The sequence below is a fragment of the Alternaria arbusti genome, assembly GCF_024043155.1.
Source record: "Alternaria arbusti strain BMP 1465 chromosome Unknown scaffold_16, whole genome shotgun sequence".
NCBI lineage: Eukaryota > Fungi > Ascomycota > Dothideomycetes > Pleosporales > Pleosporaceae > Alternaria > Alternaria arbusti.
The window spans coordinates 22,491-36,384 of record NW_026249956.1 but is presented as its reverse complement, the minus strand read 5'-3'; the positions used below and the strand labels follow the sequence as shown (position 1 = coordinate 36,384).

At 56.2% G+C, this 13,894-nt stretch overlaps 4 protein-coding genes across 4 annotated transcripts; 2 read left to right on the top strand and 2 right to left on the bottom strand.

Annotated features, from left to right (window-relative positions):
- Positions 1–9: 9 nt before the first annotated feature.
- On the top strand, positions 10–4,805 carry J4E86_009126 (uncharacterized protein; the record flags this gene model as incomplete). The annotated part of the gene is made up of 3 exons (XM_051449633.1): positions 10–1,878; positions 1,928–2,226; positions 2,273–4,805. The coding sequence occupies 3 exons, from the start codon at positions 10–12 to the stop codon at positions 4,803–4,805; spliced, it is 4,701 nt and encodes a 1,566-aa protein (XP_051298970.1).
- An 824-nt stretch (positions 4,806–5,629) lies between these two features.
- J4E86_009125 (uncharacterized protein) lies at positions 5,630–7,741 on the bottom strand (the record flags this gene model as incomplete). Its single annotated transcript, XM_051449632.1, has 3 exons — positions 5,630–6,093; positions 6,176–7,175; positions 7,223–7,741. 3 exons carry the CDS (start codon positions 7,739–7,741, stop codon positions 5,630–5,632), a joined length of 1,983 nt encoding a protein of 660 aa, XP_051298969.1.
- Positions 7,742–9,111: 1,370 nt separating this feature from the next.
- Positions 9,112–9,507, bottom strand: GNG1 (Guanine nucleotide-binding protein subunit gamma; the record flags this gene model as incomplete). Its single annotated transcript, XM_051449631.1, has 3 exons — positions 9,112–9,174; positions 9,226–9,286; positions 9,347–9,507. The coding sequence occupies 3 exons, from the start codon at positions 9,505–9,507 to the stop codon at positions 9,112–9,114; spliced, it is 285 nt and encodes a 94-aa protein (XP_051298968.1).
- Positions 9,508–10,246: 739 nt separating this feature from the next.
- TIF32 (eukaryotic translation initiation factor 3 subunit A) lies at positions 10,247–13,679 on the top strand (the record flags this gene model as incomplete). Its single annotated transcript, XM_051449630.1, has 4 exons — positions 10,247–10,284; positions 10,340–10,568; positions 10,620–12,991; positions 13,040–13,679. The coding sequence occupies 4 exons, from the start codon at positions 10,247–10,249 to the stop codon at positions 13,677–13,679; spliced, it is 3,279 nt and encodes a 1,092-aa protein (XP_051298967.1).
- Positions 13,680–13,894: the final 215 nt, after the last annotated feature.

Sequence of the window (13,894 nt, the reverse complement as noted above, 5' to 3'; positions counted from 1 at the left end):
GTGTGTGCGATGACTTCTCGACCTGGCCCGGGGATTCACGAATCTCTACAGACTCGTGGCAGCGCCCTGCCTCCTCGGTCCCAGGTGCAGCGCCGGCCCTCGAAGCCCGCCCACACCCTCCTTCAGCCGGACTGCATCGACCCGGCCCTAGAGGACGACCGTCCACCGGCACACGCTGCCCTCCACGATGCCGCGAGGCCGCCCCCGCGAGGACGCCCGCCGCTGTTCTACACCACCATCCCGACCCACGGCACCGAGCTGCCCCTGCACTCCTTTCCCTACCAGCCGGCCGCCAACCTGCCCCAGCCCCCACGCCCGGGCTCCCTGCACCTGAGAGACGCTTCGCACCAGCGTCGCATACTGCCCGGCGGCACCGGAGTCAAGGACGCGCCCAAACCCGGTGGGCCCGAAGTCGTCGTTCCACCCGTCCATTTTCCCGGTGGGAAGGCTGCCGATCTGTTTCCATGGACCGGCAACAACCCCGAGGACAACCTGTCCGAGGCGCTAGTCAAGGCAGGCGTCAGCAACAAGCCCCAGATCATGAACGAGTCCAACACCGCACGCCCCTCGCTCATCAACAACCTCAAGAACAAGTCGGGCCTCAGCACCCTGTCGACCCTGTTCGTCGCCGTGCTGGAGAAGCGACAGCAGACGGGCCGCCTCCAAACCCCAAACACCTTCAAGCCCCCGCCGCGATTGACCCTGCGAGACTCGACCCGCGAGCAGTGGCTGCACGACTTGGCCAACCCAACCATTGGCCTTCGCCGCCTCAGCCGCACCATACCCCACGGCCTCACTGGCAAAGTGCTGCTCGAACAATGTCTGAACAAGCACATTCCTCTGCCGAGAGCCCTGTGGCTGGCCAAATGCGTAGGTATCAACGAGCTGCGTGCGCATAAAAGAAAGGGCCAGGCCGGTACCGTGACATGGGGCAGAGGCTGGACCAGTTCGGTCGAGCAATTCATAGATGGCGTCATCAGTACCATTGGCCAGGGTGATTGGAAACCCCGCATCACCTACGCCCTCCAGCTTGCGACCCATCTCTACAAAGAGCATCTGCTCGACGACGACCACTTTCTCGACTGGATAGTCAATGGCTTGGATACCTGTCCCTCGGAACGCCTATTTATCTGGCTGCTGGTCGTTTCCATATCACACTACTGGACCGCTGTAACCTGCTGTCGACGCCGCGGCAAACGTCTCGCCGAGTCATTGCTCACCCAGCTCGACAAGATCTATCGACTTGAGGATCTGCGACCTTATATCGCCGTTTTGCAATACCTTGAAAACACCATTGTCCGCTTGCTCGCCACACGACCTGCTTGCCTGCTGCTTCCGACTGCGTGGGCCAGATATTGTCCCCTCTTGCGGAATCTCGCTGAAAGGAAGAATCATGCACATGTCATGCAAGCGATCCGGAGGCTCGAGCTGAGGAACGCTAGGCTCCTGCGATCGCCGAAGAAAGTTCCTTCGGCCTCACAGACACCGGCTGGCCGCGTCTATCGGGTACTGGACTCGGTAGACTACAGCAAGCCAGTGCGTATTGAGGACTTGTCCTGTGACTGCATGGAGATAATCGCCGACGCTCCACGCTTGATCGGTGTTCTACTCCAGTGGGCATGTACTTATTACCGAGCAGGAGCACACAGGATCTATCTGGCGACGCGATTACTTCGTCGATGGAACCATCTCGGCGCGGACGTATATGACGGCATAGTTTCACACCTCCGCGACATGACGTGGGTTGCTACCGGCGATTCAAGTATACTCTTCAAAATCGTTGCTGAACTGGTCCGTTCAAAGACTTTCGCTACTGGGCGCTACCTTCAGTGGCTTATTGCTACGGGATCTACAGGTCACAATACAGATCTGTCTTCAGTAAGTCATGCCCCACAAGTTCCATCTGTTGGTTCTAACTATTCGATAGCCGCAGTCCTGGCCGTTGCGTTTGATTACCGAGATACCCCTCAGTGGGCTACCGGACCAAATCCGTACATTGCGGAGCACACTCCTCCGTGGAACCTTACACTCCGCCGAATTGGAACAACGAGCTCTTGGCTACGCTGAGCACATGATATCTCAGACCTTACCTACCTTGTTTGGCATCTACAGTACCACAAATAAGCTCAACGACGAAGAGCTAGACAAGCTCAGTTCGACGATCAAGCTCGAACTGGGCATTTGGTTGCGTCAACACGTCGCTCAGTATGCCGAGGTTAGCGCGCAGTAAGTATTCTCGTAAATTAACCATGACTTCGCTTACATTACACAGCATACCCACGAAGGACTCCTCAGTCGAAGAAACCGCCGCGGTCTCTCTTCTAACGCCCTGGGACTTTCACACTGTAAGATCGTACCTTGAGCGATTCGGAGACCTTGCTATCCTTGCGGACATTGTCGGCGTCGCAACTACATCCTTGGACTCCAGTGTTCTTGCTTCTGCTGCGGACACGATCAACTACCACGCCAGAACCTTTCGCGCAATAGGTGCCTTTGACCCACTGTTTGCTAGAATTGCCACAAGATATGCCGCTCTGCGAACTGTCCGACTCCCGGATCGCGAATTACTGCTTAGTCTTGCCAGTCTAGCTCGTACAGCACAAGCTGATGGCCAACTCCCCCAGCTCCTCAACTATGATTTGAGCCAACTGAACCAAAGGAACTCTCTTGTAGCCTGTTCACCAGCCTCCGACAACATGGGTGAGGTCATGCAAACAGGATCGTCTTCCAATGACGAGATTGAACGCATACTTTCGAGTGGTACCAGCATGGATCAACAGATGATGGGCCGAGTACTGAGGAAGATCGTCAGCAACCTAGAGGAACATCTAGCCAAGGGCTCTTTCCACTTGAACAATCACCATGCATGGTTCCATCGGCTGCGCTGCTTCGATGAGCCGACCTTCGACATGGTCGTGAATGAATGGCTGCTTCTGAGCTTGATGGCTCAAAGGACTGATACCCTACGGGTAGCCTTGCCTACACTTGTTGGTTCAGGCTGTATTCCTTTGGCGTCCTTCCTTGATTCACTCAGAACTTGCATCGCAAAATTCAAGACCAATCCTTCTGAAGGTGGCCTCCAAACTGCTCTCAAAGGCATGATGATCACTCTGCCGTCTGACGCTCTAGTTCAGTCTTGTTCGCCGCAAGATGCATATCGATACCGCTTGGAGCAACGAAAGCTCTGCTTGGAAACCGAAGGGTGCTTTACGCAATGTGTTAGTGAGGTGATTGGGCTTGCTTCAACCATTACTTCTCAGAAGGCTCAGGGACAAGTCTCAGAGTTCCTACGCAGTAAGCCCATGCTGCATGTTCTGAAACATCGCATTGCCGGCGATCCAGGATGCTTGTCAAAGTTGAACAGGGATGCCTCGAGTCATTTGCTCAAGCCGTCGTTGGACAGCCTACTTGACCCCAAAGGTCACTTACGGTTGCCCGACAAGAGCCCTGAACAGCAGGTACTTGCAGTCTTTGCACTTACTAGCGAGTTGTCTTTACCAATCTGCCAAGCGACTATCGAGCAGCTGTTCTCATCTAGTGCAACCGCGCTGGGAGGCTCCGGTGAGGTACTTTCTGCTTCTCTCTTGAGTGCCATCAAGACAGCAGTGGAAGAGGATCAACCTTCAGGACTAGGGCTACTTGCGAGCTTGGACGCTGCTCTCACCGACCAAATACGACAGCACGCTGAACGCGAGATCTTGAATGCCTCTAGCTTTTTGTGTATGACATCCACCGTCAAAGTAGAGGAACCAGAAAAGGTCTCGCCCGCAGTAGTACAAAAATATCTCACTGTCATCGATCTGACTTCCAACAAGCGCGCGACATCTACGGAACAGATTGCGCTTCTCCAAGCCTTGGTCGAGAGGTTCAAAGGCATAAGTCAAGCTCTTGAAGACAACAGACTCTCTGTTCTAGAGATTTATGTTTGGTTGAACGCCCTACTTCGTCTGGTAGTATCTCATGCACCGGACATGTTGGCCGAGGCTACACATCCACATCAGACCGCTTTGATGAGTGCCATGGCTGCCTTGCTCATGCATCCGTCTTTGGAACTATATCCTACGATTACCGAACATGTCTTTGATGTCACTGTGTTCTTGGCCGATTACATAACGGATGACGTTCGGTTCCACGTTACTCGGTTGGAAGGAGCAAGGCTTGCAAGCGATGCGCGTTGTGTCTTCATCCTGGGAGTAACGGCTCCCGTCGACGGCTGGCTTGTCCTGGCCAAGCCCGTCAACACCCCTCTGGTCCAGGCATCGTCGCAACCACCGACACCAACGCCCCTTCAGAATCAGCCATCACCGTACCAGAGCCCGCAGGTACCTGCGAGTGGCTCTGCAACACCGCAACAACGCTATTTCCAACAGCAACAACAAAGACAACAGCAAATGCAAGCGGCTCAACAGGCTCAACAGATACGTGCGCAGCAGCAGTACCACCAGCACCCGCAGAACAAGATGCTGCCCGCACAACTCCAAAGAACCCCGTCAGGCCAGGCCTCACCCTCTCCACTGCAGCAAATGTCGCAAATGCAACAGATGCAGCAAATGCAACAGCGCGCCATGCAACCATCGCCCGTCTACTCGCAGCGTCCTACTCCTGCAGCGGGTCAAGGCCAATCTAGTAGCCAGAGCCAGATGATTGCGCAGGCGCCGGGCAAGCTGCAAATGAGGCAAGACCGGGAGATACGGCACTATCCTTTTGTACAGCCTAGGTGGGAAATTCTAGCCGAATCTTCTGGTAACCCGAATGGAAATGAGACTGCAATCAACTTAAGTCTCTTTGGTGCGCGGAAGGTGTAAGTACACAAGTATCATGCCACTTTTATTCTATGTTCAAGTTCTCTCGTGGGATAGAACACCTTCGTTTCGTTCATGTCGTTTTCTCACGTTCGCTTTTTGTCTCTTATGTTGTTGGACTTCACACTACCTTCACCTTTCAGTTCTAGAGCATGAAGCGAGGCGTTTTCCCGGGTTACTGCTATGATCTGCTCATGACATTGCATTACACCGGAGTTTTTTGCGGGACGGTTTTCATCTGCATATAGCGTTAAGGGACTATATAGGGTATTTTTTTTGGCCATTTGCATTGCTGTGGCAGCCATACAGTAGGGCGTTGAGGTTGGAAAGACTTGAAGCATTGATGTTTTTTGTTTTTCTAAGATGCACCACACATATTGATTGGGTTCAAATATTCGATACATCTGGTTGTACCAGTACATGATGCTTTCACATGAATTGGTATGCTAACAATCCTGTCTGCTTCCAGACAAACATTTGCATGCCATTGTAACACACACAAGGTATGGATCTTGGGTATTAACATGTGAACAAGTCACAAACGTCGTCTTGTCCAGACTAGACGTTTTCCCTTGAGTTCAACGCGAATCCGATAACCACCAAATTAATGTAGCATGTACGGTAAGGTGGAACATGGGCCCCGTCTCGAGTGTTGCTGAACACGGTCACGACAGTATGGAAACGTCGAACTGACGTTGCCATGTGGCGACTACGTCGTTTCTGATGCAGTGCAGAAAGCAGGATGCGTACGTAGCGTGCAGATGTTACCAAATGCTCAGCCGAGCAATATCAGGTAGATGGATAACTCGTATCATCACCGTGCCTCGTCAAGTCTCGTTCTCAGTGTTGGGGCTGGAAGAGGGCTCAGCCTTGAGCTGGGCTGCTGCCTCGGGAGTCAAAACCTCTGATCCTTTCCCCTTCAGCGCAGCGAGCTCTTTTTTCAGTGCATCCATCTCTTTGTCCTTTCGGCTGATCAAGTCGTCCCGCTCCGATACCTCCTGTTTCAGCTGCTTGATGTATTCGATGGCGCTTTCAACCTTTGCCGCTTTGGAGTTGTTGGAGTTTTGGGCGTTTGTATCGGGGCTTTTGGCGTCTGGAATAGCACCAAGCTGCGGTGAAGGGAGAAGAGCCTGCATTTCTTGGAGGGCCATATTTATGCGATTTCGGCGGCCTTGCTCGGCGATCTTGTGAGATGTGCGTTTTGAAGTGAGGTTAGTGGAAAGTGATGTGGGGTAGACGACTCCGGGGACGGTGGTGCCATCAAGTATGTTCTGGTAGTTTGACTTGGATGCTAGGAGAAGGGCATGGGTGTTGTCAGTTACCCCTGTTGCAAATTAGATTAGACAGCAAGTCAGATACTGAGGGGTACTTACCACTTCCGCCGTCGGGTAGTAAAGGCTTTATGCTTGGTGAGATCTTGGGCCTCAATGCAGGGCTGACAAGACTCGAGCTAACGCTGTTCCTCTTCTTGGGGTTGCGCGCCAGTTTTGGGTCCTTCTTGCCATTAGTTATAGAGAAGGCTGGACTCGTTGGGGTAGACATGGCGTCCAGCATCGGACTAGGTCTGGCTGACATGGAGGCGCCTGGCGTGCTCAGAGGATTCAACTTGGGTGTCTTCCGCGCAGACATACGAGAGGCGTCACCATCACCATTCCGGATAGCTGTGTCGATTCTTGATAGCCCTGGTCTGTCTAGTGATGCCTCTGGTAGGGTGAGATCCTCCAGCATTGGTGGTGCTTCTTGGGAGCCACTGACATCGGGCGAAGGTTGTATCCGCATGAGAGATGCAGGAGTGGCCGGAGTGCCGTTCTGGCTGCTGCGCTGGGCCATCATGGCAGGGGAAGCTGTTGAAGAAGTAGGCTTCGGCGGCGGTCGCATCTCCGACAGCATAGGCTCAGGAGATATAGAATCGGTTTCTGAGCTTTCACGAGTCCTTGGCACATCCAGACCGTTGGCAGACGGGCGTGTCAGTCGCGCATCCTGCATGAGTTCGGTCACCTCCTTGGGTGGAATGAGAGAGGACACAGTTGCTTTCCGCCTGTTAGGTTTAACGATAGGGGACTGTCGTACACGGCCGTTGCCGTTTGTGCGCGGCGCATTCCTTTTGTTGGTACTCCGTAGACTCCTGCGTCCTTGTTCCTGTGGCACCAGGGCAGGTTCCCCTAGCATGTCCGTATCCACATCGATGGGCGAGTGGCCTGTCGAGCTCCCGGACGTTGTGTGCTGCGACTGGTGGTGCACATGCTGTTGGCTCTGGGCATTCAAGGCAGGGGATGTAAGAGGGCTGAAGTAGGCTCCGGGCATTGTGAAGTCGGGAATCTGGAAGCGCGCATCGTGGGGCGTCACGGCAGGCGAAACTAGTGGGGTGAAAGTCTATACGGGTCAGTGGGATTCTGTGGTAGTGTCCGAGTCCAACATACCGCATCGTCCTTGCGCATATGATATCTCTGGTCGAACAGCGACTGGTGGTGATCTGATTGTTGGAGATAGCGATGGGGGTCGCCATGCATTTCTATGCTATTTGGCGTGGGCGGAACACCCTGGTGTGGGCGGTAAATCTGGTCCTGGGCCTGGGTGAAAGACGGGGTGCCAGCCTGGCTGTACTGGGCCATGCCATAGTCGAAGAAAGTGTTGGCTGACTGGGACAAGCCATGGCCAGGCAGATTCTGGGCGTGCTGTCTGGTGTTGGGGCCATGATGGTGGTCCTGGGGAAGTTGCGGGGGAAACTGGCCCTGGAGATGGTGGACATTGAGCGACTCGGTCAGATCGGCGAGTTGGTTCCCATTAGAGGCGGGTCCTTCGTGATTGTACCCATCGATGCTGAAGTGCAGGTCAAGATTGTCGAAGTCGATGAATTCAGCGCCGGCAAAGTCTTCAGCGGGCGGGTCCATTTGGAAGTGCTCGGCAGCACTCCACGACTGCGCAGTCGAGCTGTTCATATCGTCGGCGCGGGACCCTGGGCGGAGGGGAGAGAGAAAATTGGCGTTGCGAAGATGGGCGGGTGGGGCTGCGCGGGATTGGGACCGGGCTGCTGCGTCTGCTTCGCATGTGCGTCGGCTCAGATTCGCGTCTGGCGAGGGTGCAGCGGGCTGCGACTCGGGCGTCGCTCTCTCCAGTGGATACTGAAGAGAGTGTCGTCGGGGTCAGGACGAGGCACTGCACGAGAAGAGGCCGGGTGGTAGGCCCCCACGGTGATTTGATAAGACTGGGCTGGGGGGCAGTTCGCCCGCGCACGTCGAATGCAGCGCGGGCTATAGCCCACTGCGGCTTGCAAAACCTGGCCTCGCGTCCTCAGCCTATTATCAGGTGCCGTGCCAGCACCCAGCAACTAGCCCACATGACATTCAGCCCTCGCCCGGTCGTCGAGTTGGATGCATGGTGTTGACCAGCGGCTCACAGATGACTTGACTCGCGCGCGTGGGATGCATACCACACACATACATAGACAAGAGAACAGCTACTGCGCAATGCCCTCGTCATTCACTTGATTCGACTGCTGGGCCGCGCTTCGGGGTCTGCGAAGCTGCAGCGATGGATTGCATACAAGACTAGTCGGCCAATAGTGCCGGTCCCGCACTCCACCGGGGGAGGCGTAGGCGAGGACAGCTGCCCTTTGCATTCGTTCCTTGTTGACTTGCGTCCCATGCCAGTGCATGGTACATTGGACATGGCTGCGCCAGCCAGCTGGTCGAGCGAACGGCAGACTCGAGCTGCCTCGTCCTGCAGCTGCACGTGAAGACGTCTGGTTGGGCGAAGCCATGTTTGTTTTACGGCAGGCTGATTGGGCTGTAGCGCGACTGACTACGATTGTTTGCCGGTAGAGCGCGCCATGTCGATGCGCCTTGTTAATCTCGTTTGCCCTAGCATGTAGCCACCTACCCCTTCCAGCAAGTTCCCGCCTGTCCAGATGGCCTCGTTTCTACGGCGACATGTCGAGGCTGGCTATGACAAGCACTGGTCACATGTGGGAATGTCAAAGACGACGACAGTGAATTATGAGAGTGCTTTTGTCTCGTGATTGTAGAACCTAAAAAGCCGCCGTGACCGACCAAAAGAAAATGCAGAAATCCCCGCTGCGCTGCAAACGTCAACTGCAGCGAGCTCCGCATCCGAGTAATTTACACATTGCTGAAAAGTACATGGCCCGTCTGGTGGCCTCGCTCCCAGGACGACTGCGCGAGACTGGGCCACTCCGGGTCCTTGGGTATTAATCAACTTCCTCCTAAGGGTAAAAGAAAACAGGCTCTGCCGTAAAAGGGCCCCGCAGAACGCCGGTAAAGGACATGACCACCTGCATCTTCTTCGTCGTTTACATTACGATGCAGCAGCCGTTGCTCTGTTGTGGCGCGTAGGGGTCGTCGCGCTTGTCAATCTGGGCGTGCGTTAGTCGAGTGAGCCGAACAGCTTGCGCGCGAGTACTGACCGTTCCCCATCGTGACGGTACCATCCAATCTTTGGGTTCTTTATCCGTGAATGCAATGAGACTGCGGGTGCCTGTTAGCCGTCTTGTTCGTCGGGGCACGGCGACTTGGTCCTAAACGTACTCTAACGCGGCTTCCGATACGGGTATCCTGCGGCGCTCGAGGTCCTCGCGCAGGCGCTGGTTGAGTTCGGTCAGACGTCGCAGCTTGAGCTCGGCCATGCTCTGCTTCTTGCTCTTGCCGTCGCCGCCCGTCCGTATCTCGTAGGGTGCTTGAGCCATCATGACGGGCATGGGGCGCGTGTGAGTATTATGGGGGTGCGAGGGGCGTTGGGGTTGATGGTATTATGGGGGGTGCGTCGTGGTGCGACGTGACTTGGGCGTGTCGGGCGTGCGGCGCGGACAGGGTGAGCTGGTGAAGGGAGAGTAAGGAGCGAAGGACGGCCAGCCGGGTGAGCCTGCCGCCGAGTATCAGCGCGAGAGCAAGGCTGCTGCGAGGGCGTTGACGACGAGTTGCTGAGATGGGCGACAGGTGAAGCACGGGAACCAGGAGAGGTGGTTGGAAGATGAGGGCCCTCCCCTTGATGGGTCTGTTCGTCGGGCCCCAACGCTTGCGGTATAGCGCCATATTGGGTTTAACGAGCGCTTTGTCCTCGCCCGCCGCCACAGCCAATCTCTCGCCATCGTGTCGTCGACCCAAGAGGAATCCCGTGACTCGAGGTGCGCGTTGCATGCGACAGAGTGACTGCCTGCGACCGCACCGTAGCCGTGATTCACTCAGACACCCCAGCGCGCCTCCGAAGTCTTGCATCTGCGGGGAGTCGGGCGCGAACCTGCCGGCGCCTGGGAATACCTCGCCCGCTCGCTTACTAAGGCCTACCACAACCATTTTGCAGACCTGACTCCGTCGCCGTGTGAGACCCGCCCACCCATATCTCAACCCCAAGCCTTCCGCTGCGTCGCCTGCCTGCTACAAAGCCCATCCGACTCGTGCAGTTGGATCCGCGACCTCAACTTGCCCAGCATGGCGCCTCCACCGCACTCCAAGCCTGAGAACACACTGTGCGCCCCGCCTCGAACAAGCCCTCTAGGCCGCACCACCACTGACACGCTCCAGGAAACGTGCCCAAGAACTCATCGGAGTCGAGCAGCAGCAGGCTGCCCTCCAGCTACTCCACGAACATGTCACCTCGAAGCGCACCCGCAACAGCCCCATCGCCTCGCTCGAGCCTGTCATGATCCTCTTTGTCGAGCTCTGTGTCGACCTACGCAAGGGCAAGCTGGCCAAGGACGGTCTCTACCAGTACAAGAACACCGCCCAGAACACCAACGTTGGCACCATCGAGGTAGGACACCCGCCCAAGGAGTTGTCGTCGGCTGGCACTAACCCGCTATAGACTGTCTTCAAGCGCTTCATCGAACTCGCCGAGCAAAAGGTCACCGAGGCCCAGGCCAAGGCAGATGAGGTTCAGTCCTCGCTCGAGCCCTCTGACGACAAGAATGTCGACGATCTAGAGGCCACCGAGACGCCCGAGTCGATCCTCCTCTCCACCGTCTCTGGAGAGCAATCGCGCGACCGCACCGACCGTGCCATTGTAACACCATGGCTCAAGTTCCTGTGGGAGACCTACCGAACCGTCCTGGACATCTTCAAGAACAACGCCCGCCTCGAGCTCATGTACCAGTCGACCGCCCACCAGGCCTTCCAGTTCTGCTCCAAGTACGCCCGCAAGACCGAGTTCCGTCGTCTCTGTGAGCTGCTCCGCAACCATTTGCAGAATGCCGCCAAGTTCTCCTCTCAGATGCACGCCATCAACCTGTCTGATCCAGACACCCTACAGCGTCACCTAGACACCCGCTTCCAGCAGCTGAACGTGGCCGTTGAGCTTGAGCTGTGGCAGGAGGCCTTCCGCAGCGTCGAGGACATCCACACACTGCTCAGCTTGAGCAAGCGCCCAGCCAAGAACATCATGATGGCCAACTACTTCGAGAAGCTCACCCGCATCTTCTTGGTCAGCGAGAACTACCTCTTCCACGCTGCCGCTTACAGTCGATACTACAACCTCCTTCGCCAGTCCGCTGCAGCCGTTGCATCTGGCCAGAGCCCCAAGAAGGATAACCCTGCTGTCACGGAAGCCGACATGACCAAGGCTGCTTCTTTTGTACTCCTCTCTGCTCTCGCCATCCCTGTCATCAGCACTTCCCGCTCCCGCGGTGCTCTCGTTGACGTTGACGAGGCAAGGAAGAACAAGAATTCACGCCTCACCAACTTACTCGGCATGTCCCAGGCCCCCACCCGTGCCATTCTCTTCAAGGACGCTCTCAGCAAGGGTCTGCTCAAGCGTGCCCGCCCTGAAATTCGCGATCTTTACAATATCCTCGAGGTCGATTTCCATCCCCTCTCTATTTGCAAGAAGATCTCCCCAATCTTGTCTCAGATTGGTGCTGATGAGGGGATGGAAAAGTACGTTGGCCCGCTCCAGCAGGTCATCCTTACCCGCCTGTTCCAGCAACTGTCTCAAGTCTACGATTCTGTTGAGATCAAGTTTGTGCTTGGCCTCGCCCAGTTCCCAGAGCCGTTCCACGTCAGCGCCGGTACTATTGAGAAGTTTATCATGAACGGATGCAAGAAGGGAGACCTTGCCATCCGCACCGACCATGCCACTGGTGTGCTCACCTTCGATTCTGACGTCTTCTCCTCGGCTAAAGCTATGCACCCCGGTTCAGGTGCCGGATCAGCCGAAACTGAGTCTCGCTCTGTTCAGCGTCTGCAGAGCACCCCAGCTGAGATTGTCCGATCTCAGCTCACTCGTCTCGCTAAATCACTCTTTGTCACTTGCCAATACGTCGATCCTTCGTTCAACTCGGAACGGCAGCGCAATAAGGAGGCCGCTCTTGCACGAGCCAAGGAAGGCGCCGAGAAGGAGCATCAAGAGATACTCACCCGCCGCGACATCATCTCCCAAAAGAAGGAGGCTGCGCTCAAGGCTCAACAGGCCAAGGAGAATGAAGAGCAGACCAAGAGGCTCATTCGCCAACAACAGATCAAGGATGAGGAAGCTCGACGCCTGGCCGAAGAGCAGAAGCAACGTGCTGAACAGCGCATCAAAGCTGAACAGAAGCGCATCCAACGTGAGGAGATGGAGAAGCAAATCAAAGAGCTCAAGGCGACTACCAAGGTCGACATTGAGCTTCCTGAGGATCTTGACGATCTCGATTCCCAGAGAATACGCTTCTTGAAGCTTCAAGCTCTTGAGAGGGAGAAGAGCCAGCTCGGCGAGCAACTCCGCATTGCCGGCAAGCGTATCGATCATTTGGAGCGAGCCTACCGCAAGGAAGAGATTAAGCATCTCAAGACTGACTACGAGAAGCAGCAGGAAGAAGATCTCGCAGCATATGAGAAGGCCAAGGCTGAGGAACTGAAAGAGTCAGAAGAGAGGCACAAGGCAGACGTCGAACTCAAGCATCGTCTGTCAAGGCTGGTTTCCCCATACCAGACCTTCGTCAAGACCGTCAAGGAACAACGCAAGGCCGAGTTCGAGAAGCGACAGAAGATTGCACAGAAGGAGCTCGAGAGCAAGAAGGCCGCACGTGTCAAGGAGGTCAAGGAGCGTATCGCTAGGGAGAAGAAGGAACGCGAGGAGGCCGAACGTCGCCAGCGAGAGGAGGAAGAGCGCGAGCGGGAGGAAGCGGAGGCCAAGGCCAAAGCTGATGAGGAGAAGCGTGCGAGATTGGCGGAGATTAAGGCACAGAGGGAGGAAGAGCGAGCGTCAGTAGTACCCGTGGATCTCCACAACCATACACTAACAATTTGCAGTGCCGCTATGGAGCAAGCGCGTCTTCAAGCTCAGCGCGAGGAAGAGGCCATGGCCAAGCGGAAAGCTGGTGCCGGTGCCGCCCGTGCTGTTCCGGACCGAACGTTCTCTCGCGAGCCAGCTGCGGAGTCTTCTTCGGCTTCTGGCCCACCAAAGATCGCCCTTCCTGGCGGCAAGCCCAGCTGGCGAGAGCGTGAGGCCATGAAGGCCGCGGGACAGACTCCTCCCCCTGCCAGCTCATCTCCAGCGCCCGCACCGGCAGCTGCTTCACCAGCTCCTGAGACCGAAGCCCCCAAGAGGAGCGGGTACGTCCCACCAGCACTCCGCCAGGGAGGCGCTCCTGGGGGTGGATGGCGCGAGCGTGAGGCTAGCGGCAGCGGTCGCGCGCCTCCTGCCCGTGCCGAGCGTCCTGAGCGCACCGAGTCTCCTGTTACTGGTGGCCGATTCGAGGCTGCTCGCGGAGGAGACCGATGGGGTTCGGACAGGAAGGCATCGCCTGCCAACGCCGGTGGCTATGTCGCCCCTGGTGTCCGCAGCAGTGCACCAGCCCGTGAGGGTGACGGCGAGCGTGAGTCTAGGCCTCCTGCGCAAGCACCGGCTGGTGGGAAGTACGTCCCTCGTCATTTGAGGGACAGGCAGTAGAGTACGACATTAAAAGCAAGGCGTTCGTTTCCTCTCTACGCTTCCTACGATTGACGACATGATCAACTGCGGGTATAGGAAGGACATGATAGCGTAGGGGAGTTTGTGCTTCCTCTTAGAGCTGGGCGGTAAGGAACCTGCGCCTACGGTATGTAGTCTTCTTCATAAATGTATTTCCGATTGTTCCAGAGTTTGGGTCCGCGTCTTGTTTGCTC